The sequence below is a fragment of the Hibiscus syriacus genome, unplaced genomic scaffold (genome assembly GCF_006381635.1).
Source record: "Hibiscus syriacus cultivar Baekdansim isolate YM2019G1 unplaced genomic scaffold, ASM638163v2 tig00003041_pilon, whole genome shotgun sequence".
Taxonomy (NCBI): domain Eukaryota; kingdom Viridiplantae; phylum Streptophyta; class Magnoliopsida; order Malvales; family Malvaceae; genus Hibiscus; species Hibiscus syriacus.
Genome location: NW_024061960.1, coordinates 9,116,408 through 9,141,710, shown reverse-complemented (window position 1 = coordinate 9,141,710; position 25,303 = coordinate 9,116,408). Strand labels below are relative to the sequence as shown.

At 37.3% G+C, this 25,303-nt stretch overlaps 1 protein-coding gene across 4 annotated transcripts; it reads left to right on the top strand.

Annotated features, from left to right (window-relative positions):
- Positions 1–24,349, top strand: LOC120171932 (DExH-box ATP-dependent RNA helicase DExH5, mitochondrial). 4 transcript variants are annotated; one of them, XM_039179543.1, is made up of 20 exons: positions 1–386; positions 417–570; positions 5,218–5,372; positions 5,456–5,543; positions 5,759–6,004; positions 8,090–8,185; positions 9,168–9,356; positions 9,474–9,633; positions 9,708–9,838; positions 11,056–11,223; positions 11,715–11,987; positions 12,105–12,299; positions 19,380–19,583; positions 19,781–19,850; positions 19,952–20,100; positions 22,170–22,475; positions 22,704–22,763; positions 22,888–23,052; positions 23,200–23,310; positions 23,474–24,349. In XM_039179543.1, the coding sequence occupies exons 1-20, from the start codon at positions 82–84 to the stop codon at positions 23,930–23,932; spliced, it is 3,684 nt and encodes a 1,227-aa protein (XP_039035474.1). In that variant the 5' UTR covers positions 1–81; the 3' UTR covers positions 23,933–24,349. The 4 variants fall into 4 exon arrangements, with proteins under 4 accessions (XP_039035474.1, XP_039035471.1, XP_039035466.1 ...); XM_039179540.1 differs by having other exon boundaries at positions 1–570; positions 22,888–23,037; XM_039179535.1 differs by having other exon boundaries at positions 1–570.
- The last annotated feature ends 954 nt before the right edge of the window (positions 24,350–25,303 follow it).

Genomic DNA, 25,303 nt, shown 5'->3' with positions numbered 1-25,303 from the left:
ATAGAGTTCATTCTAGTATAAAACAAAAAGCAAATGCAGTTGTACCAAGGAAAGAATCTAAAATCTTTGAAGACACCGTGAATGCCCTCTTCTTACTCACCACATTTACTTCTATTCCCTTCACAATTTCTCACCCAAACCCTAAAACCTTCACTCTCTTTTCCAACGATGAAGGATCGGCCTCCATCCTCATCTGGCGCCGTCTACATCCCTCCCCACCACCGCCTCGGCCCCCACATGTCATCTCCCAACAACCACAAAGCCACCAAGAAGGGAGCAGATTTATCCGCTTCAGCCTCCACGATTCACTCCAAGCTTAGCGACCGCCAAAACAAACCTGTTTTGAATGCCAAGGGAACTGCTCTTCCTCCTCCTTCGCTACACTTGCAACAGCAACAGCAACAGCAACAGCAACAGCAACAGCAACAGCAACAGCAACAGCAGGGGACTTATAATAGCAATTATGGTAGTAAAAATAGTAATAATCAAAACCCACAGTATAATTCAGCTTATTATTTGGGGATTCCCGAGAATGGCTCTGATCACCAGCTGGATTTGCCTTTGCAATCGGTCAGTTCATACTTACACATATTTCCATTTGGTAAAGTTTCCTGTAAAATGGAGTTCTTGCGTTTGATTGTTTATCGGCATAAATGAAAGTCTTGTTGGTTGGCTTCGGGAAACATCGCACTTTATTTTGTTTTCATATTCTTCCAAATTTTGTTAATAAGAAAACTAGTTGAAATATTTTCCGGCTTTAGAAGTAGAGTGAGTGGAATTGGGGCGTGATTTCCATAGGTCAGAATTGCATGCCTATCAGAAAGTTCTAGAGGCATTGCATTGCTTCTCGGCCTTTGACTTGGGATGAAGAAGAAAAGGTGACCATTTTTCTCCATTCTTTTAATATTCAGAAATATGATGCATTTGGTGGAAATTAAAAATTAAAAATGAGTGGCAAGCACTTTTAATTTTCAAATATATATCTTTAATTGAAAACATTGTTTCTGAAGATTACTAACTTGCTAGTTCTGAATAGTTTAGCCACATGCCTAGGGATGAAATGTCTCGACATTATGGACCTATGCATAAGTCACGCATGAGTATATGCTTTAAGATTGTAACCAAGTGAATTTCATCAAAGTATCACTTAAATCTTATAGATTATATGCAATGATCGAATATGGTGGGGTTGAAGCTTGGGAGTTAGAAATTTTCAATGTCTCGATCTAAGCAAGAGAATACGGCTGTAAATAAAACTTTGATATTCATCATAGGTTTAGTTAATAAGTTCTAATGCTTCCCAATAAACTCAAGACTAATACTATGCTAAAGCCAATCAAGTTGATTGTTTTACCTTAATTGCACCTTGCTGTTGATTTTTTTTTTGATAGAAGTTGGAGGTCTCATTAAAAACTCCCTTCGTATTCGTTCACATACTAAAAGTATGTTAACGAACATTGGAAGGAAGAAAAGAGTACCTCAAATTTTATTGATAATAATACCCGATACAAAAGACACCACGGAATATCCTCTCATGGTGATGTACACCATTACAACAAACACCTTAACCCTATATATCCTCATCCAAAGCCACAATCTAATCACCTTCTAATTACACCACTAGCAGTAGGATTAAAACAACGCAACAGAACATAATGCAAATTAAAAGCAACACCTACAACCATATAGATAAAAACAAAACCACAATTGAAGAGACAAGATCTAATGAGACTCGTCTTCTTCAGGAGCCCAAGAGTTTGGTTTGAATGAAGGCTCTATCTCATGCACCATGACCTTGAAGAAGTTGTCACCAACCTTCAATTCCACCATCGCATCAATTCTCGCATCAGCCTTTATGAGGACTTGAATTTTTGCCCGATCAAAAGATGATGGAGACTGACAACTTTCGTCGATAGCTAGTAATAAACCCCACTTATCAACAATGTTCTTGAAAGTATTCCAATTCCATGCGTGAAAAGGAACACCCTCGCAAACTAACCATACTCGACGACACTCCATTACCAAACTCTCTGACCAAGCTTCGACTATGGAGAACCACTCTGCGAGAATAATTGATTTATTGTTCTTCACACTTCTCAATGAAGCATTGTCTTCGAAAATCATTAAAATCGCATTACCAGCAGCTCTCATTAAGGTAAAGCCAGTGAGGCCCTTCGCTTGCATTTGTCTAGCGAGATGACCAATTTTGACAAAGTCCTTGCACCACCCCACTAGACAATTGCTCAACACCTGAAGTTTTTCTTCATCTATAACACCTTCAACTTTATAATGATTCTTCCTCGAATCATCTTCCATCCCGGACTTGCGAAGAACACCTGACGAGGACTTCCTCCAATAGGAATGTCGAGGTTTGAATTTAGCATAAGAAACGCCAACTTTGCTGCCATCGATACGAGAGCCATTCATTTTTGAGATTGCTCTCCTTGCTTCTTCAATAGTTGCATACCGAATAAACCCAAAACGGACCCCTTTCGAGTTTCTTTTTTTAGGAATGAAGGCATCAATAACATGACCATGTGTGCCAAAAATAGACCCAAGTCTCTTCCAATGGATCATCTCTGGAAGGTTTTCGATAAAAATCGTGAAACAACCATTTCTGATCCCATTTCCGATTCTTGGATGACCATCCTTCGACCAATTTTGAAACTCATTTTTTCTCCTTCTCGTTACTTCGGAAAACTTTTCATGGGAGTACCCTTTCATGATGCTCTCCTTGGTTCCATCCTGAACAATATCAGCGATAGGTAAAGTTGGTGTTGTCTGCACTACAGAATTAGTTCCGAGCTTTTGTTTCCCTCCTTGAGAAGAAGACAGTCCATTGTCATCAATCCTACCAACAGGAGGGTGACAGTCTGAAGTAGCTTTAGCAAAGCAATTTTTCAAACACCCGGTTGATAAAGGACTATCACCCAACCTTGCTGAGAATACTCTTGAATTTTGCTGCTTTTGGGGCGAAGGCGATTGCCTGAAGGTAGTGCCGTCGGCCTCAACTGTCCAACCTGCCTCACGGGCCAAGGCGGCCAGTACATCGTTCATATTAGAACGCTCTGAGAGATGGAAATTACCAAACTGCCGCAATCCGGCCAGCATACGTCTAGTGAAGGCTCGCCTGTTCCGTCTCCGGAGCTTTGTCCTTTCCTTTTCGCTCTCCCTCTCACGTTTTTCCTTGCCGGAAAATGAAAAATTGATTGCATTGTCAGGTCCAGAGGAAGTACTAATGGAGTTCACAGACGCTGCACCTGCCGCAGTTGTTGCAGCTAAACCACTAGTACGCCTGTGCTTAGACGAGCGTAGAGGATCCATGGAGAGATCTGGGAAAGATGATTTACAGGAAAAACAGACAGCTTGGAGGATAGTGTAAGATTTCACCGAACCAGATGGATAGAACTGGGAAGTTGGGAAGAGGATTAACTGGAAAAACAGACAGCTTGGATAGGGTAAGATTTCACCGAACCAGTACACTGGAAATAGAACTGATTTTCGACACTAGGAAAGGGAGTTATGATCGCGAGAAGAAGCTGAGTCCGGTGGTGAGGCGGAGACGACCACTAGCGGCGGGAAGAGGCGTAAATCGACGGTGAACTTCGAGCAGATCTGCGTCGATTGAATGTCTCAATCGCAAATCTAAAGCCAGATTTGGAATCACCTCGAGTCGGTGAACTTCCCAGGAGAAAAAAGCTTCAAACGGTGGTCGGAGTATGGCGGCGGACGGCGGCGGCAGCAGCGGACGGTTGTCGGAGGCAGCTGACAATGGGTGGATGTCGGAGGAGAGAGAAAAATTTTCAAAAGACGCCTGGGCTTTTGTAATTCGAAATTTGAAAACACCTTGGTTAGAGAGAAGCTGGAGCTTCTCTCACTAACACATATGCAAGACTAATATTTTCAACAAGGGTCAGATATATATGCACCTTGCTGTTGATGGTTTGTCATTTGATCATAACGACAAAGTCCTAATGCTGATTTTATGATTCTGGAGCATTCTAGAATGTAGCTAAATTGGTAATCATGATATGCTTATGTTTGCTGTCTTACTTCAATTTACAATTTGTAATTATGTTTATATATATATATGAGTATCCTAGGGCTAGGAATAAAAACTGCTATAAATGTAGCATAAGTTGGTGTTTGTCTTGCTCGTGGAAGAGCTTTTCTACTGCAAAAGCAGAGCCAGGTTTCTGCTTCTCAAAGTATGAGATCTTCAGCTAATGAGGGAAGCCCATTTGATCTTTTAGACAAAGCTAAAAATCAAAGCTTCTACAAGAAGTGCTAAATTGTTTCATGATAAATATTTAATGAATCTTTTATACATGCTTGCCTTATATTTCAATAATTCAGAAATTATAGAGAGATCATATTATTTCACATTCATCTTTTCTATTTGATCTTTTTTTTTTGTATTGAATTTACTTGTTTTTGTTTTAAATTTACAGAAGTGTTGAATATTTTACATCTTTTACCTGTTAAATATATATAAAATAATATATATCAGTGTTTAATATTCTATAGCATTTCTGCATATATGTTGCTAAATTCTGTTTTAACTTCTCCTTACAGCTCTATTGAAACAGCTCAACTCAAACAATACTTCTTACAGGAACAGCAGCCAGACCAAACAGACCCTAGATAGTCTTCTACAAACATTAGGCAACTGTAGTGGGATATTATTTATTAATGCCTAAACAAAATCCTTTTGTTCTTGTTCCAACTTCAATTTTACACCATTTTTATCCTTTATTCCCTTTTGTTTTGTTTTGTTTCATTATTTTTTTAGTACTGTTTTGATTGCTTTTGCTAGTTCTGCCCACTTTAGCTGAAGCAAAGAGCATGAAGCCATGAACTAATTTCATCATTTTGTATGTGAAGCATCAAATTGTGTTAGGATACATATCCCTGGTACTTCTAGGATTTGGCAATTAAATGGCTCATTCAACAGTAATAATAATTAGTAATTCTCTTGACACCTTATAAAAGAAAAAATAAAGAAAACAAATAGAAGCATTAATGTGTGTATATTAAGGGTGAGACAAGATCATTGGGGGAAAGTTCCTATTTTATTATTTTTTTTTGAGGTAACATATTTTATTTTAAAGTTATTAATTTGTATCTAACTTTTTGTTTATTGAAATTTAGTTTCTAGCTCAGCCTTTGTTGCATGAAGGTTGTTATAATTTTATTACTGCATTCTCTGTTTTCTAGGGTTCTTTCAATGAAGCTAACCTTGAAGAGTGGAAGCGAAAGCTAGCCATACTCTTACATGATGACGGGAAACAGGAGTTGGTGTCAAGGGAGAAGAAGGACAGGCGTGACTTTGAGCAAATAGCCGCTTTGGCAGGCAGAATGGGTTTGTATAGGTATCTCTATTGATCAAAATAGATATTTTCCCATGTAAAATTCGCTTTATATGGGGATTCTCATCTCAAATTATGTTTGACAGCCATCTTTATTCCAAAGTTGCCGTATTCAGCAAGGTGCCCCTGCCTAACTACAGATTTGACCTGGATGATAAGCGTCCACAGAGGGAGGTACTCCTGTAACTCCCCTTTATGAAAAACCAAGACTATCTTGCTATAATTTCGGAGAGCAATGCTAAACACTTGAATCTTAAACTAAATAACCCAAAAGCACTTCTTCACCACACTTTTCAAAAGCAAGCTAAACTAGCCCTTAGTGTGCCTTTTGTTGAATTTGATAGTGAAATTCTCTTATATGTATTATTGATGCCTTTTGTACTTGACAGGTGAACTTAAATTTTGGTTTGTTGAAGAGAGTTGATGCCTATCTTGGAGAATACCTTTCTAAAAAGTGTAGGAATAATGAAAGCTTTTTGGATAATTGTTTTTCAAGATCAAGCAGTAATAGCAGTATAATTACTGAAGAAGGTTTTTTTGAGCAGCCAGAGCCACTAGCATCTGGCACAGCTGTTATGGAGAAAATTCTTTTGCGAAGAAGTTTGCTGCTGCGTGATCAGCAACAAGCGTGGCAGGTTCAGTTTATCTTGACGATTGTGCATATAGATTGTTGCTATTTCCTATTCATAGAATCATAGCATCTCATATGTGCCCATTATATTAGAATATTGATGATTGTTGTGCTGCACTGATATTTTATTATTGGCTAAAACGTGAAAATACTAGCAGTTAAATTGAATCTATCACATGAGACCCATCCTTTGCAATCTATTTAGCTCCTTATCTGTTATTTATGTCCAATTAAGCTAGTGTCAAATATAAACTGTTATGCTACATGAATCCATCGAGTGATATAATCTGCCACGTGCCAGATGAGATGGAGAAAAAATAATTAATTTTTAATATACTGGCTGGGAAGAAAATTGCCCTTTACTATTTAATTCTTTATTAAGGATGGTTATCTTCTTTACTTTGTTTTTTAGTGGTCGTGGGCCATTTGGCAGTTTCTCTTGCTAAGAAGGCTTATTTGGGTGTAAATGATAGTTAGGGGCCCAATTAATATATGGTAAAAGGAGGGTTGGAGTGATAGATTTAATCTTAAACCATCGTTTTGATTAAGTAATTCTTTAGGCATAATACCTAAACATACCTATTAACTTTATCCAATTTTTTTTTATAGAAAAGATTGCCTCGTTAAAAACCCCCTTCATAACCGCCAATCTACAAAGGTAGCTCAGCGGACATTGGAAGGAGGAAAAGAGTGCCATAAATTTTATTACTGAAAAACTAGATACAACAAAAGTACATTATACCAATTAAATCCAAACATCTCCTACCACCTAATAGCTTCAACCCAGAACAAGACACCTAACCAGTCCCTACTTTAAGCCTCCTCTTCAAACCTAACCAATTCCCAATTTGGAAAATTCATCTGCCTTATGATTGGCACCTCTCTTTACATGCCTAATGACCACACCCCTACTTAACACAATATTAGCAATGTCATTAACCACTGCTTTAAACAAAGGAGTATAAGAAACTGGATCTTTAATCCATTCTAAAGAAACTAAACAATCAGATTCTAAGATTAGCCTTCCCCTTAATGCCCACTCTGATTCCAAAAATAGCTTCAAACCCCTCTTAATAGCCAATAATTCTGCCAAAATTGGAGGACCCGATCCAACTTTCTCGGAAAACGAATCCAGCATGACACCCTTCTTGTCCCGAAGCAAACCACCTATGCCACCCTTCTGCCAAAATCTATCCATAGCACCATCCACATTTACCTTAAAAAAACCTGGCGGAGGAGGACACCAACCTACACGGGCAAAATTTACCTTTTTTGAACCTTGGTAGGAATATGCTAACGTGAGATCGCCCACTAAACTATCAAAAAGGACCGAATGATTTTGAAACTTTGAAGAAAATCATGTTGCCACTCTATATCTCACCAAGAAGAAAAGTTGTACTCGATCAAGAATCCCTTTATTGAAAACAATTTCATTTATTTGCTTCCAAACCGAACACAATATTGCTTCAGGAATAAAGGTCCATATAGCTGAATTCGGAACCAAACCAAACCATGCCGAGAATAAATCAAACGGGCTCTCGGGGATAGCGAATGAGATGTTCCGCATTCTCATGAAATTCGTCCAAAGACCCCAGGATACATTGCAGGAAACAAAAAGATGAGTAACAGATTATATAAAAACTCCGCACAAGGGGCACAACTGATCTTCGATCCCAATTACACCACGCTTAACTAACTCGACTTTACCCAAATTTTGAAGAATTCATCCATCATTTTTCATTGACATACCGTTCTATTTCAGTATAGCCAAACCTCATATTTGATGATTGGTGCAATTTAGCCAACTAGATAACATGCTAACGTTCACTAATATTTTTTTCAATTGTTCCCTTCTTTTTCTCTTTTTTCCTCTGAATTCTGTTCTATTCTTTTTGCCAACAAAACCTCTTTGTCAAACTGCTGCAGCTCTAGAGCTGTTCGACTTAGCTAACTAAGGGATTTTAAGGCCTTAACAAGTTGTAGCCAGCCGATGCCAGATTGGGTTGAATTTGGCTTGCTAAGGTTATAATAGCCTTGGCTGGTTTGAACTATTTTGATAATGCGTTTTCCTCTTCATTCATGTTTGTAGGAGTCTCCTGAAGGAAAAGGAATGCTAGACTTCCGTCAAAGTCTTCCTGCTTATAAAGAGAAAGATACCATATTGACAGCCATTTTGCAGAATCAGGTGTGTTTTTTGATAAGAATCAGGTGTGTTAATTTTAGTACTTGTTCTTTGGTTTTAGTTGCTTGCCTCTGCAGGAACTAGTGGTAAAGGGATGTTGTATTCATGAACATATTGGCTTCTATTGGAGCGAAAATGAGCTGGGCTACTCATACAGGCTCAGCTCATCAAGAAACATTTCTTGGATTGTTATTGAACTAATAAATTGACCTTGAGGCTATATTGTATTTTGTTAGTTAAGTGAGATGAATTTAATATTATATGTTTTTGCTTGAAGGCCATAGTGGAAGTTGTTTAGTGATTGTAAGTTATTGCATCTAAATGGCCTATTTTTTCAACCAACTGAAATATTTTTGGTGTGCTTGGTAGGAAAATTAGTGAGAGGAAGCAAAATAGGAAGATTATCATTGTCTACACTAACTTATTAATGAAGAAAATCTTTCCGAACTGGAACAAACGATGAAAGAAAATGAGAGTGATGTGAGTTATTGCATTTTTCTAGGGCTTTACCTTTTAGTTTTTGCTTTCTCAAAAGTTATAAACAGGGTGAAATCTCAATCACAAATGATAAAAAATGATCAAATCAAATGTAAAAGAAAATTCTACTGTAAATTATTCCACAGAAAAGAAAAATTGTGCATTTTGCCATCCAAGAACCAAAATTTATTTTTATTCTCTGAAAATATTAGTTGCTTTAACATCAAAATGATATACTTTTTTACTTCCAAAAGCAAAAGGAAGGTGGCAAAAGCAGCATGCAAATCAAGTCCTAAATGACTTTTTCTTTTTTCTCTATATTTAGGATGAGAACAGGAGTTTCTGCACTTAGTACTTTTATTTATGTTATATCATTTCATGAGAGTAGATCGTCTTAACAGAAATAATTGGTTGCTTCAATTCCAGAGTTGGTGCACCACTTTGGTTATGTAGACACATGTTATATTTTCTTATAAGTTGTGTAGTCACAAAATTTTGTGTTTTGCAGGTTGTTATTATCTCAGGTGAAACTGGGTGCGGCAAGACCACACAACTTCCCCAATTTATTTTAGAATCTGAGATAGATTCTGGCCGTGGAGCTTTTTGTAGCATTATATGTACACAACCCAGGCGAATATCTGCTATATCTGTTTCAGAAAGAGTTGCTTCAGAAAGAGGAGAGAAATTGGGTGAATCTGTTAGTTTCTGTCTGAAATAGTTGCTAGAACATTTGCCCAACTATTATGTTTCTTTGTTAAAAATATTTTTTAAGAAAATCAGGTAATCTTTTCCTCATTATTTGTTTTATTTGAAGGTTGGATATAAAGTACGGCTTGAGGGTATTAAAGGGAGGGATACTCGTCTTCTCTTTTGCACAACAGGCATTTTGTTGAGAAGACTACTAGTGGATAGAAATTTAAAAGGTATAACTCATGTCATTGTGGATGAGATTCATGAACGGGGGATGAATGAAGGTAATATGTGAAAATGGTGTCTTAGTTTTGAAGTTAGTGAAACATGATTTCTAATATAATATTTAAAATGTCAGATTTCCTTCTCATTGTCCTTAAAGATCTGCTTCCTCGCCGCCCTGAATTAAAGTTGATTTTGATGAGTGCAACTTTGGATGCTGAGCTTTTCTCCTCATATTTTGGCGGGGCACCTTTAATCCACATTCCAGTAAGTTGAAAACTCAATTCCACCAATCGTTTCACTTTAGGCAGATTTATTTAGGTCCCATTTGCTGGTTCAGTGGCTTTTCTCCTCGTATGCTTGAATTAGACTTTTGATGTTCTTGTTTGTCATTTTTCAAAGCATTCGTTCAGAGGACCCTCCTTCCTTATTTAATTCGTGGGGGAGTTTGAGGTTGAATTCATTGATTTGGAAGTTTATCCCGGGAGTCGTTTTTTGGTCTATTTGGAAAGCAAGGAATGCGATTGTGTTTGAAGGATTAAACCTTGATAGGCTGTCTCTCTTTTTCCTTGTGAGATTTAGGTTATCTAAATGGTTCCTAGCCAAGTATCCTAAATTCCCTATTCAGGAAGATCTGCTAATTGGGGATCCATCACTAGCTGATGGTATTTCTGTTCCTAAACCTAAAGATTATGATGTCATTAGCTGGCTTCCTCCACCTGTTGATTTCTTAAAGATGAATGTTGATGGAGCTGTTAGGTTAAAAGACTCGATTGGAGGTATTGGAGGCATTTTAAGGGACTGGAATTGCTGCACTCTTCTGACTTTTTCTGAGAACATTGGTCAAGGTCCCCCACCAGTTGCAGAGTTAAAGGCTATTAAAAGAGGCATCGAAATTTTTTTAGCTTCAAGATGGTCTGCTGCTAGTAGATTGGTTGTTGAGAGTGATTGTAAGTCGGCAGTGGAGTGGATTCACACCCCGTCTTTGGCACCAGTTTTCATGTTGCCTCTGGTTAGAGAAATTCTGTTGATCCTTTCGGGAAAGGTGGTTTTAATTAGGTTAATTCCAAGGTCTTGTAATGGGGAGGCAGATAGTTTAGCAAAGCAGGGGATCGGTTGATTGTATGTTTTAGGTATAGTTCATTTTCCTATAGCTGTAGGTTCTTGAAGTAGCAGAAGTGGTTAAGTCTTATGTAAAAGCATCTGCTGTATTGTTAAGTCTTATGTAATCTGGTTTGGTAATAAAATGAGGCACTCTTTTCCTCCCTCCACTACTTGATCCTTTCTATTAGGAAAGGGTCAACTATGAGGGAGGTTTTTAACGAGGCTTCCTATTCCTATCAAAAAAAAAAAAAAAGCATTCGTTCAGAGTATATACCACTAGCTTAAATTCTTCCAGATTCAAGTCTGTTTTCTGGTAGAGTTCTCCAGAGTTTAAAATGCATCACTGAATTTCCTTTTTTTCCTTTCCTGTTCTAATTTAGGGTTTTACATACCCAGTTCAAACACATTTTTTGGAGAATATTTTGGAGATGACTGGTTATAGGTTGACTCCAGCTAATCAAATTGATGATTATGGCGAAGAAAGAATGTGGAAAATGAGTAAACAAGCCCCGAGAAAGAGGAAGAGCCAAATTGCCTCTTCTGTTGAGGTAAGCAAACTTCTTTTCAATGTTGTAAAAAACTGAACTGGATTGGTTGGTCCGATTTGTTCACTAAGGAACTGGTGGTTTGTTAGATTCAGTACATATAAAAATACCCAAGCCTTAAGTGAACTGATAGAAAACCGGTTCAACCCATAAAATAACAGTTAAACCTGTAATGAACTTTTTAAACGGGTAAAACACTGGTTCTTTATTGATTTTACTATTTTCTGTTAAAATATATTTTTGTTAGTGATGATATTTGAGTCTTTAACCTCTTAGTCATTTTAAATGCATTATGCTCACTATATATATATTTAAATGCCATATTAAGCCATATATATTTATTGCTTATTTATAATTAAAACCATATATTTAGTGGCTCGACTGGTGACCTGAATAATTCCAGTTTGGTTCTTTGTTTATTGTTTTTTGCTACTTTTGGAATACTGCACTCTATGATCCTTATTTTCTCTCTTTATTGTGAAAATATATGATAGGATGCACTCCGAGCAGCTGATTTTAAGGATTTCAGCCCTCAGACCCAGGAGTCTTTGTCATGTTGGAATCCTGATTGTATTGGTTTCAATCTCATAGAATATCTTTTATCATATATCTGTGAGAATGAAAGGCCCGGTGCAGTTCTAGTCTTTATGACGGGGTGGGATGACATAAGTTCTCTGAAGGAAAAGCTGCAAGCTCATGCAATCCTTGGACATCCTAGCCGAGTTTTGTTACTTACTTGCCATGGTTCTATGGCTAGTTCTGAGCAGGTAATTTTCATTCTTTGTTTGGTGTATATTCTAAGATCTTCTGGCTGGCTGGCCTTTTCCCCATTTGCCCTTCTCATACATGATAAAATTCTAAATAAGTTTTCTGGATTCCTGCAGAAGCTAATTTTTGAAGAGCCTGAAGATGGAGTGAGGAAAATTGTATTAACTACTAATATTGCTGAGACGAGCATAACGATTAATGATGTTGCTTTTGTTCTTGATTGTGGTAAGGCCAAGGAGACATCGTATGATGCACTGAATAACACTCCTTGTTTGCAATCGTCGTGGATTTCCAAGGTTTCTGCTCTACAAGTAAGGCTACCATTTGATTACATGTATGATCTCTAATCTATGTTGAGGTTAAAACTGGCCGTCGATAATTTGTCTTTGCTATGTCAGAGAATTGTCTAGTATAGTTCAACTCGTGTTGAATGTTCATTTTATCATCTATAATTTGAAGGTTTCTTTCTGACTATCTGTTAAGAATGCTTTTGCTAGTTAGGGAGTTTCAGCTTGGGTGGTTCTTTCTATTTGTTTTTCGGGCTTTCAGTTGTAAGGGGGGTTATTCTTGGAAGTAGTCTACTCTTTGTAATACTTTTAATCAATAATATTTGAGGCACTCTTTTCTTCCTCCCGCTGATTAAGGAATTCCACTAGGCGTTTCGTTAATCATGAAAGGGGTTTTTAACGAGGCCTCCTCTTCTTATAAAAAAAAGAATGCTTTTGCTAGGCTATTGCTTTTTTCCATAATAATTTGCACTAGGTGCTGCTAGGGGATGAATCTTTTCCTTCTAAGATTAATTGAAATAAAAATTATCAAATAAATCAATTTCTTAAGAGAACATGAATGCTAGCATGTTGCACAAGATTGGCTTTTTGTAAACCACATCTTTGTGTCAAATGAGAAGCACGTGGAAGGAGAGAAATAGTTAAATAATGAGCTTCTGGTTGGCGTATATGTCTGCCTCATTTGTATGGTTCCTGAACTCATAAATCTTCAAGGGGCATGGTTTAGTGTGATCTTCAAAGAGAGAAAGCGTGATGTTCATATGGTCTCGTATTGTTTGTTGAATACTCGAACATTGAAAAAACAAGGAATTTGATATTGTCCCCTTTTCACTATTAAAGGTATGTGATTAATGAAAAAAAAACTTTAGAAATTTTAGAGAACTCCAATTAGGTGGCTCTCCCCCTGTCACCTTAGAAAAGTTTGCTTAGCCTGTAAGGCTTTGAGGTGCCTTTTTGGTCTTGTACAATTGTACCAAGACATAGTGCCTAGGCAGCACCTAGGCGCCTACTTCAATAACATTTATTACCTGGTTGGCCTTAACAAACTTTTTGTTGTTGGGTTTGTGCATATTGATTCAAGTTCAGCCACTTTTTTTCATTTTCACCAATTTAACAAGATTCCTCTTAAATTTCATGGTTGTTTCAAGAATCTTCTAGAAAATGAGTTGCTTGCCTCTAGACAAACATTTTAATCTTTCTTGACTCCCAAATGATTTGCCTTAGTGGGTAAACATCTGATGCAAGTTTTCAGGACAAACATCTTATGCAAGTTTGCCTCAGTCTTGTGTTTCTTTTCAATGTTGAATTCGAGTGGTAAATCTAATGCAAGTTTTATTGATGCCATGGAGATATAAATATTATTGCATTACTTTTGCTCAGAGAATAAGCATTGCTCATTAGATTTGGGGATCTAATTGTCTAGTTTCTACTAGTCATGTATTTGGAAGTTAAGAAAAAATGAGTTTGCTATAAAAATTTACTGAAAAGTAGAGATACAAAACATTTAGTAATATAAGCTAGAAAAACATGCCAAGAAAGTTGCATGGAAGGCTAGAGTGAGAGTAAAAATATTTTTGAAAGGTTGGAGTCAAAAGATCGAGATAAAGATATTTATAGGTTTGTTTGGATGAGAGAAAAAGATTAGAGATTGGGTAACTATTAGGAAGATTATGATCGTTGCGAAGGATGAGGAGATTAAAGAGAGATGATGGGATTGTTTTGATAATCTCTTCGACTTTAATTACTGTAGTGATGTGGGTGACTTTACTATGAGAGGACCTAAATTGTGACTTTATTTGTTCCTTCGATGTCAAAGAGGCTTTGCATTTAATATAATTAGAAAAGATGATAGGCTTAGATGCATTTCCTATTGAGGTTGTGATGAAGTTCGATTGAGTGGTGGTTGAACTTGTTTAACGAGATTGGGCGAAGTAATAATACGCTTGATCAGTGGAGAAAGGATTCTGTGGTGCCTTTATATAAAGACAACAATCACATTCAGGACTACTCAAGCTATTGGAGAATAAATCTTTTGTAAAGCTTTGGGAAGGGATTATTGGCCAATGTTTAAACAAAATGCTAAGTTTATGGAAAATCTGTTTGGTTTCATGCTAGGATGATCAATCATGAAAGCAATTCATCTGTTGCTACTTATTGAGAGGTTTTGAATGTCAGGATGAGACTTACACATGTTTTTTATTTATTCCAAGAAACTTATGATGCTACGTAGAGGGGTTCTTCTGCGGGCTTTGAACAAGAAGATGAGAAGATTGGTAGAGGCCAAAAAGGAATTCTTTAGAGATTTTTTAATCGTTTTCTTCTTAATACATGTTTAATCGATTTGTCATTGAGTGGAGGTAGGTTTACTTGGTGTAATAACCAAGATTCTCTAACCTATGTAAGGCTGGACAGATTTTTGGTTGATAGCCAATTCTTGGCAGCTTTTCCAGATTTAACACAATCGTTGCTGCCAAGATCATTGTCAGATCATAATGCAGTAATAATTGAGAATGGAGGTGTAAATTGGGGGAAAAGCCGTTTAAACTGTTTAACTATCTGATGGATGAAGCAGGATTTGAGGATGTGATCAGTTGTTCAATTCAAGAATGTAAAGAGATACAGATGAATGCTGGAATTTTCAAAATTCTGAAAAAAACCAAAAACTGCCATTAAAAATTGGGCAGGAAAGAGAGAAAAGTTTCCTGGAGCTTTAATTTCAGAAATAGAATTGAAGATTCAAAAATTAGAAGTGGAGGTCCAACAGCAGCAAGATAGTACTTATGATGAGAAAGCAGCTGAGTTAAAGGAGTTAAGGTCAGAATTATGGAAGTTGCATAAGATAGAGGAGCAGATTTGGTTCCAGAATTCTAGATCCAAATGGGTAGAAGATGGGGACAGAAATACCAGATTCTTCCATACATGTGCTTCAGTTAGGAGGAAAAAAATGCGTTGAATGCTCTTATAAGCAGGGGTAATGTTATTCAAGACCCAAATGTTATAAAAGCCACTGTCAAAGAACACTTCTTTAAGGCTTTTAATGACAAATCGACCTTAGAAGTGAAAGAAATCGAGTTGGATTTTTCCAGAATTTCAATTCAGCAGAGTTTAATTTTGGAGAAAGAATTTACTGAGGAGGAAATATGGGAGACTTTAAAGTCTTGCAATAGCAACAAAACCCCGGGGACGGATGGTTTTAATTTGGGGTTTTTCAAGAGATATTGGCATGTACTTAAAGGAGAAATTATGAAGTTCTTCTTCAACTTCTATTCGGGGAAAGATTGGGATCATGACATCAACCATACCTTTATTACAATTATTCCGAAGGTCTCTAACAGTGGTGACCTTGATGATTATAGGCCTATTAGCTTAGTTGGTGGATTATATAAGATCCTATCTAAGTGCCTATCGAGGAGGTTGAGGAGCTGTATTTCAGACTTAATTAGTCCTACTCAATTTGCCTTCACCCAAGGGAGACAAATATTGGACTGTTCTTTAATTGCGAATGAAGGAGTGGATTATTGGAGGAAAAATGGTCCTAAAGGTTGTGTTTTCAAGGCAAATTTCAAGAAAGCGTATGATTCGGTTGATTGGGACATTTTGTTTCTAGTAATGGAGAAAATGGGATTTGGTTCCAGGTGGAGAGGTTGGATCAGAAAGTGTGTAACCACAGCTTCAGTTTCTGTTTTAGTGAATGGAGTTCCTACTGAGGAATTTGCAATGGCTAAAGGACTTAGACAGGGGTGCTCTCTATCACCTATGTTGCTTAATTTTATTGGAGAACTTCTCAATATGCTAATTTTAAAGGCTGTGGAACAGGGTCTGTTTTCTAGACTGGTTATAGGAAGGGATGCGGCTGCTTTCAAATTATCTCATCTACAGTTCGCGGATGATCTCATTATGTTTTGTGGTGCATCTAAGACGCAGATTTTAAATGTGAAGAGGGTGCTTAGAGTGTTTCAAGTGATTTCTGGTTTACAGCTCAACATGAAGAAAAGTAAACTGTTTGGTGTGAATTTGAACGAGGAAGAAGTTCAGCAGTGGGCTAATTCTATCGGATGTTCTGTGGGTAGTTTTCCCTCTGAATATTTAGGACTGCCTTTGGGTGCTACTAGAAACTCTACAGTACTTTGGAATCCGGTGGTGAATAACTTTACGAATAAATTAGCGGGGTGGAAGGCTTCTTCACTGTCATTAGCAGGAAGGTTGGTTTTAATAAAGTCAGTTCTATGTTCGCTCCTTCATGAATAGAGCTCTTCTAGCAAAATGGCCTTGGTGGTATGCTAATGAAAGGGGGTCTGTTTGGAGGGTATTCATTTGTTCTAAATACAATATGGATCCATCTTAGTTAATGTTTGACAACAAAGTCCCACAAAGAGTATCTTGGATTTGGAGATCGGTGGTTATGAATCACTTTAAAGAAGACAGTATTGGCTCTAAGTTTAGAAGTTTGTATTCTTTCTGAGTTGGGGATGGCAGATTGATTAGGTTCTGGCAGGATAATTGGGCTTTGGACTATCCTCTTCTAATTATTTTCCTCGATTGTTTTCCATTTCCACAAACAGAATGGGTAAACTGGTTGAATTTGGGAATTACAGCTCATCGGGTTGGAGTTGGGATGTGCAGTTTAGAAAAAATTTAAACGACTGGGAAATAGAATAGTGGGTTAACTTGATGAACGCTATTTCCTCTGTTTCTCTATCTAAGGAGTTAGTGAGGGGTGATTTGGAAAGGTACTGGAGATGGGGTATACACTGTTAAATCTGGCACTAAGATTGTTCAGCCATTATTTCGGATTCGAAAGAGGTATATTTCTGGAAGAAGATTATTTGGAGGTGCCAGATTCCACCTAGAGTGGAGTCCTTTATGTGGCAGGTGGTGTTAGGGAAGCTGGTTGTTAGGGACAGAACTTGTTAAAAGGGGAATACAAGGAATTGTAGACATTATGTGCCCTCTTTGTAAGAGGGAGGTGGAGTCTCCCTCGCACTTGTTTTTCACGTGTTCGGTGGTGTGGACGATTTGGAACAAATTTCTGAATTTCTGGAAGATTAAGTCTGTTTTGCATGTTAATGCGAAAAACTTCCTACTTGCTTGGGCTGATTTGAAGTCTACCTCTACAATTTGGTCTTTTTTCCTGGGCAGTTATTTGGACTACTTGGAAAGTTAGGATCTTATGTGTTTGAAGGGGAAAGTTGGATTTGGCTGAGTATTTTTCCTAGCAAGGTTTAGACTAGCTTCTTGGTTCCTTGCTAAGTACAAAGAGGTGTCTATTCCTAAGGATTCTCTTATTTCAGACCCTTCATTAGGGGATTTGTGCTCTCTTTATCCTAATCGGCTTGTAACTAAATTTCCTTGGTCTCCTCCTCCTCAAGGTTTTGTAAAGTTAAATGTTGATGCGACTACTACAAGAGATTGGAAGAAGAGTGGGATAGGAGGTGTTCTGAAGGACTCCTCGGGTTTGACTTTAAGTTCTTTCAAGGAAACTGCTGGTCCGGGCCCTCCAACTTTTATGGAATTAAAAGCTATTCAGAAGGGTCTAATGTTCTATGCGAATTTACGAGAGAGGAAGGGACGTCTGATTATTGAAAGTGACAGCAAAGTTGCGGTAGACTGGATTAAGAAAGTGGATCTAGTTCCTGATGTTTATGCTTTTTTGATTAAAGATATTGTTCATAGGCTTAATGTTTTAGAAGGTGTTGTCAGATGGGTTAATAGGACAACCAATTTAGAGGTTGATGCCTTAGCTAAAGAAGGAATTGGCTGATTCTATATTTATATTTTGGATGTTTTATGGTTGTTTCGAGTTTATTTGGTTTGTGGGGTGTATGATGGTTGTATCTTATGTAATTTTATGGTTCAATAAAATCCTAAGGCACTCTTTTCCTCCTTCCGCTGATTAAGGAGTTCATATAAGCTCCATTAATCAAGAAGGGGGTTTTTAACGAGGCCTGAAATTCTTATAAAAAAAAAAGATGACAATTCCTTTCAAATATTTTAATAAAATATGATACATGTACAAGGGAGTAGCCATGAATGTAAGGACTTGTGGTGGTTTGAGTGTTGACCTATTGAGTTTCCATTACAATAGGGGTGCGCCTAGGATCAACATTGAATCATTTTCTCTTTTTCACAGTAATAGATGAGATAACAACAGGCATTCTAGATGAAATACCTTGGTTTGTTCTATTTGTGGGTGACATTGTAGTGGTTTTTGGGACTAAAAGAGAGGTTAATACCATATTAGAGTTGTGGAATCAACACGAGAAACTCAGAGATTTAGATCGAGTAAATGGAGTGAGCATCAAGTAAAAGGGGGAACAATGATCTTGAGGTGATCGCACTTGATGGTCAAGTGATACCATAGAGGCGATAATTCAGAAAGAACAGCATATTGATGGAGATGTTAACTGTAGGATAGAGGTTGGGTGGCTTTTTTGGAGAATTGAGATTGGAGTTTTGTGTGATCGCAGTATACCTTTGGGTTTGAAGTGGAAATATTTTGGGACAACTATCTAATTTGCTTAGCTATGGTGTACGGAATGTTGGGCTAATGTGAAGCGACATCTATAAATGATGAGTGTAGCTAAGATGCCAATATTAAGATGGATGTGTTGTAAGACTGGAAAGAATGAAGTTAAAAATGATGATATTTGTCTTCAAGTTGGGATAGCTTTTATAGAGAATAAGGTGAGAAAACCATTTATGGTAGTTTGGTCATTAAATGAATACTGAGGGATGCACCTATTGAAAGGATGTAGCAATTAAAGGGTTGAAGGGCTAAAAAAGACATGGTTCGAGGTGATAAATAATGATATTAAACTATTAGAACTTGAAGAGAAGATGGTGGCTAATATAAATGATTGAAGGTGGATTTGTGTACCCCTATAAGTGTTTCTTTGCCCTGTCTTTTTTGTAGCCGGCCTCAAATAGGTGGGGTTAAGGCTTTGGTTTATGCATTTGACATGCTGTTTCCATTGATTTCTCTTTCTTCACTCATTTTATCTGTATACTGGAAAGAAACTCTTAAATTAAACAAGTCATTCACTGCTTGAGTTATGTACCTTTATGCTGATTAATGTATTGTTTTGTACATGCATGTCTACATAGAGAAGAGGAAGAGCTGGGCGAGTGCAGCCTGGGGAGTGTTACCATCTCTATCCTCGATGTGTATACGATGCCTTCGCTGAATATCAATTACCTGAAATTTTGAGAACGCCTTTGCAGTCTCTTTGTCTGCAAATCAAAATTTTGAAACTCGGTAGTATATCTGAATTTCTATCAAGGGCATTGCAGTCACCAAAGTTACTGGCGGTAGTAGCCCATTTCATATCTTGGTTTTACTTTTATTTTAATATCAATGTCTTACCAGAAAACATTCATTTTGCACCGTATAAATTTCAGATTATGCCATTATTTGAAGGCCTTATTCGCGACCTTTGAATGAATGCCTCTTCTGTACTCTTGTATTCCTCCCATTAATGTTTTTATTTATTAAACTGTGACTGTAGGTTCAAAATGCCATTGAATATTTAAAAATCATTGGGGCGTTGGATGTGAATGAGAATCTAACTGTGTTGGGTTTGTGAACACTTATGTTTGCTATTTCATATTAATACTCTTTAGTTTCAGTAATTATTTGTTACTGTAGTCTCATTTGGTTCAACTTACTTGATTGATAGGGCGTTATTTGACTATGCTTCCAATGGAGCCAAAACTTGGGAAGATGCTCATCCTTGGTGCTATCCTTAATTGTCTGGATCCTGTGTTAACTATTGTTGCTGGTCTTAGTGTTAGAGATCCATTTTTGACACCATTAGACAAGAAAGATGTAAGTCAGCTTTTCCTTAATCATATGCATCTTTTTGTAGGATTGTAATCTGAGCATGAACCTTTTATTCTTTACTCTTCCTTTTTGGATGAGTCCCTGTTTACTTAAATTTATAGCATATCTATGGTAAATTTTGGTGATGTTGACTATTTATTGTTTGAACAATGGTGTAGCAGTTCTGGATGTGACGGTTGTACCTTCCTTAAGGACCTGTTGTTGGCTTAACTTTCCAAAACTGAATTCTAGGGTTGGTGGCATAGACAGTTTTACTTTTGTAGCTATAAGAGTGCTAGATCTGTTGGAATGTTTAATGGCAGTTAAGTGCATGAAAATAAGAAACAATTTTCTGGGTGCAAAATGAATAAAACTAAAAGTACAAGCTTAGGAATTGGTAAAGAGAAAGGTGATAGTGTATAATTGTATTAAGGTTGTATGGTTTGGTCAAATCTTTCTATTAAAAGCTTATTGAGTACAATGTATTGATTATTAATGATAGAATCCCAAGTTTAATGGTCAAATGAGTTTAAAAATTTTATGGTGTCCTTTTGGTTCACAGTGAGGTAGTGCCAATACAAACGAAATAGGGTGGTGTAGGATTTGCAGAGAGGACTGCAGCATGCTCTAGATCATTTAGAGCTGTGGCTGGCAGAAAGATTGGAAGCATAAAGTGAGAGTTTGGAATAGAAACAGGGGAACAACAACAATCCACATGTGTGAATTAGGAAGGAAGCTGGAGTTTTACTTGGGAAGGGTAACCAAGTACTAGTAAGAGAATACAGATTGTTGTATGGAATTTGCTTGCTTCTAAAATAAGCCTTGAAAGCCTGATATTGTCGACTTGAGGTGTAACTAGTACATCCAATAGAAAGATGCCAGGTCATTGTCATTAAAGGGATGGAAAATGAATTCTAAACTTACAGTTACGAACTAATTCTCTGGTAACAGTTAATGAATGTGGTAGAAAACATCTCTGGAGTAAGACACAGGAGGTACTCTTATACCCCAGAGAAAGGTTGAGAAAAACCTTTACAAACTCCAATCTGAGCCACCTAGGCGAAACTCTCTATGACATGCCGTTGTGATGATTTAACCCAAAATTTGCCACTTTTTCCCAGGCTTAATCCATTGGTGTGGTTGCTAGTCAAATCCCTGCAAGACATGCTTAGGGACAGTTTTAAATTAGTTAAATCATTATTTTCTAAAATCATCTAAAAAAGTTAAATAACCAAAAGAGCTGGAGACCAAATTTCCTAAAATAACTATTCAGGAGGATGTATTGATTGGTAATCCATCCCTTGCAGATGGAGTTTCACTATTGAAAGCTAAAGATCGTCATGTCTTACGATGGATTCCCCCCCCCCCCGGTAGATTTCCTAAAGATGAATGTCGACGGAGCTGTTAGGCTTGATGGTTCGGGTGGAGGAATTGGAGGTATATTAAGAGATTGGAATGGCTGTACCCTTTTGACTTTTTCAGAGAATGTTGGTCAAGGAACTCCACTTGCTGAATTAAAAGCTATAAAAAGAGGTATTGAAATTTTTTTGTCATCATGTTGGGAGTCTATTGGTAGGTTGATCGTTGAGAGATTGTTCTCCGGCAGTGGATTGGATTCATTCCCCGGTTCTGGCCCCAGTTTTTTTATCGCATCTAGTTTATCAGATTTCTACTCTTATCACGGGAAAGGTTCATTCAGTGAGGTTAATTCCAAGGGCGTGCAATGGAGAGGCAGACAGTTTAGCAAAGAAAGGGATAGGTTGACTGTGTGAGATGATTATTATGGCAGTTGGAGTGTTTAAGTATTATGTACTGGATTTTAGTGTAATTGTTAAATCTTATGTAATTTTTCAGTATCAATAAAAGTTCTAAGGCACTCTTTTCCTCCTTCCGCTGATTAAGGAGCTTATTCTAAAGCTCTATTAATCAAGAAGGGGGTTTTTAACGAGGCCTTCCATTCTTATAAAAAAAATAAGAGCTGGAGACTGAATCACATTGACTTCATGTGAAAGGAACTTCCCAATAAAGGTCCAAATAGCAGATTGCATATTACAGATCATTTGTCCTCCTTGCAGCTTGCAGAGGCTGCAAAGTCGCAGTTTTCCCATGATTATAGTGACCACCTTGCACTTGTTCGGGCCTATGAGGGCTGGAAAGAAGCTGAGATAGACCTTACTGGTTATGATTACTGCTGGAAAAATTTTCTTTCTGCACAATCAATGAAAGCAATTGATTCACTTCGGGAGGAATTTCTTTCATTGCTCAAGGATACTGGTCTTATTGATGACAATGCAACTAGCTTTAATTGTTGGAGCTATGATCAGCATCTCATCCGGTCAATTATTTGTTATGGGCTGTACCCTGGAATTTGCTCTGTTGTGGTGAGTTTTTAGTTTATTTCTCCTTGTGTATTCCAAAAATCAACAAACTGAGTACCTTGCATTAAAAGTATACTTGGCTTGCCGGTTAAATTTTATGGCTGTTGACTGTGTGCTTAACATTACAAGGATAGTCCTCAACTTTGAACTTGAGAGACTAAATTGTGAACTGTCAACATTAATTTGCATTTCCTAATAATTTTCCATGTGTGTTAATGGATTCATGTGCAGCATAATGAGAAATCATTTTCACTGAAAACTATGGAGGATGGACCTGTGCTTCTATACTCAGTAAGTCTGTTTCAAGTTGAATCTTTGCTGTTAATTACTGTGTTACTATGTTAGCTGAAATATAATATGCTTTGTTCTATTTCGTATTAGTTTTCATGTGATAATGTACATTTATATTTTATAGAACTCTGTTAATGCTCGGGAATCTAGAATTCCGTATCCTTGGCTGGCGTTCAATGAGAAGATAAAAGTGAACTCTGTTTTCCTGCGGGACTCAACCGCCGTCTCTGATTCAGTGCTTCTCCTGTTTGGCGGTAGCATCTCAAGAGGAGATGTAAGATTTTCTCCTGTCTATATTATTACTAGATTTTTTTTTTGTTTCTTCAAGTAATGTGTTTTTTATCTGGTTTTCTATTATTATTTTTTCTGGCTGTAATTTTCTGTAATTATTTTCAGTAAATGGTGGTTTAGTGAAATTATATTCTTGCTCTAATAGGATGGACACTTGAAGATGTTGGGAGGGTACCTAGAATTTTTCATGCAACCTTCTCTAGCAGAAAAATATCTAAGTTTAAGGAGAGAATTTGATGAGCTGATTCAAAATAAAGTAAGTTAAAAGCTCAGACAACCAATTTTCCCTTAGCTGGTGCTATTCTGCTTATTTTATTTATATTTTCCCTTTACTTCATATAACCTCTGCTTGAATATAAAAACCATCAGTTCTGTCTAATTTCTTGATCTTAGATTTTAATAAATTCATTTTTGGGCAGTTACTGAATCCCCAAATGGTCCTACATATTCATCATGAGTTGATTTCTGCCATACGGCTACTGGTTTCTGACGATCAGTGTGATGGAAGATTTGTATTTGGCCGTCAGGACCTTAAACCATCAAATATGCCTGTTATTCCACCAAAACAGTCTCTAATTTCTAGGACAGAGAGTGGTCCCGGGGGTGATAATCCTAAAAGTCAACTCCAAACATTGGTCACTAGGGCAGGATATGCCACGCCAACCTACAAGACATATCAATTGAAAAACAGTCAGTTCCAATCTACTGTTGAGTTCAAAGGTATGCAAATCACTGGGCGGCCTTGCAACAACAAGAAGAATGCAGAAAAAGATGCTGCATCTGAGGCTTTGCAGTGGTTAATGAGTGATACTGGGATGGGCCATGAGTATATCAATTATATGTCGATGTTGCTGAAGAAAAGCAAGAGGGATCACTGATCTACAACGGTTCAGTGTCCTTGAAGATTTTGTGAGGAACAATGATCCCAACAAATGATTTCAAACCCAATTTTTGTTCTTTTTTTCATGGTTATGTTGGCCCTATTCTGTGGAAAACAAAGTAATTGCATTGCCACCTGGAAAGGCAAGACAACACCACAATTTTGAGACTTCCGGTATGGTCGCAATCATGTGGATGATTTACTAGAAAAAGCAGGCCCATTTTATCTCTGCTAGTGACCTGCAAACAGCTTACTAACTAAGGCTAAGTGGACTAGAATTGACCTATACTACAAGCATCATGTTGCTGATCTTTGATTGAAGTAATCGATTGCGTTCTGGGTGAACACTAAATCAATTGCTTCTCAGGGTCTGAAAATGTACATACACTAGGACAGTTGGCTGATTGTTCTACAGTTCTTGATGCTATAACTCGTATATTTTTGTCTATATATAATTTGATAAAATGCTGTTGCTAGGCATTAAATCCATGAGAAATACATTATCAATTCATTTCCGTTATGAGATTCATACTTTCGTTTCTTCCCCTTTCGTGCTAGATTTGGAGCCTCTTCACATTGTTCGCCTGGGGCAGTCTTTCAGCTTCTGCTTTGAACTGTCCCATTGAGCAACCGATCTGAAGGTTTAAGGGTTCATAAAGCAGGAATCTCTAAAAAAAAAGATCAGCCAAGTCCATTTTCAAAAGCTGCCTCTAATTGTTCCTTCAAACTTAAAAATGATATCAATTTGGTCCTTTGACTAATAAAATCCAACTGGTATAAGTGTTGAACTTCTTGCATAATTGTCCACTAACAATAAATCGAAGGCTTACTAGCATTAATCCATGAATTGAAACATTTTATCAACGCCTACCAAGTTATTTTCCGTCAACCTATTTTGTCTCCAATCCCTTGTCTTGTCGAGAATTTTGATCAATTTCTAACTTTAACCAAAGGAAACCTCGACTCGCCTCATTTCTATGTCGTTTATGAAAATGGTCTTCTGCAAGTGTTGGAGCATTGTTCGGATGTTGATAAATGTTAGACTAAATGTAAATAGGGTATCATAAATCCTAAATCTTTTTTAAGATTAGTCCAGAGAATATCTTTGTATTTGATGCTTAAAAAGGCATGGAGTAAGAGTCGATGATTAGACATAGGTTGAAGCTATTGGAATTGCTGGGACCAAGAATAATCACTTGCGGCATTCTCAACAAAAGGACTTGGGGGGTTTAGGAAATGGGTCAGGTTTACTCAGCGGAATAAGGTAGATGTTTTTGCGAGTGTGTTGGAGTGCGAGGACTAATAAAAATCCATCAGTTTGTCTAAGTTTAGGGCCTAGGGAAATGGGTTGGGTTTCTGGCCGAAACAT

Bases quoted from the DNA above. Each gene is read 5' to 3' on its own strand.
- LOC120171932 (XM_039179535.1), top strand. From the start codon at position 82: ATGCCCTCTTCTTACTCACCACATTTACTTCTATTCCCTTCACAATTT. The intron at 9,839-11,055 runs GTAAGTTGAAAA...GTTCTAATTTAG, and splicing joins CACCTTTAATCCACATTCCA to GGTTTTACATACCCAGTTCA. The intron at 23,311-23,473 runs GTAAGTTAAAAG...ATTTTTGGGCAG, and splicing joins ATGAGCTGATTCAAAATAAA to TTACTGAATCCCCAAATGGT.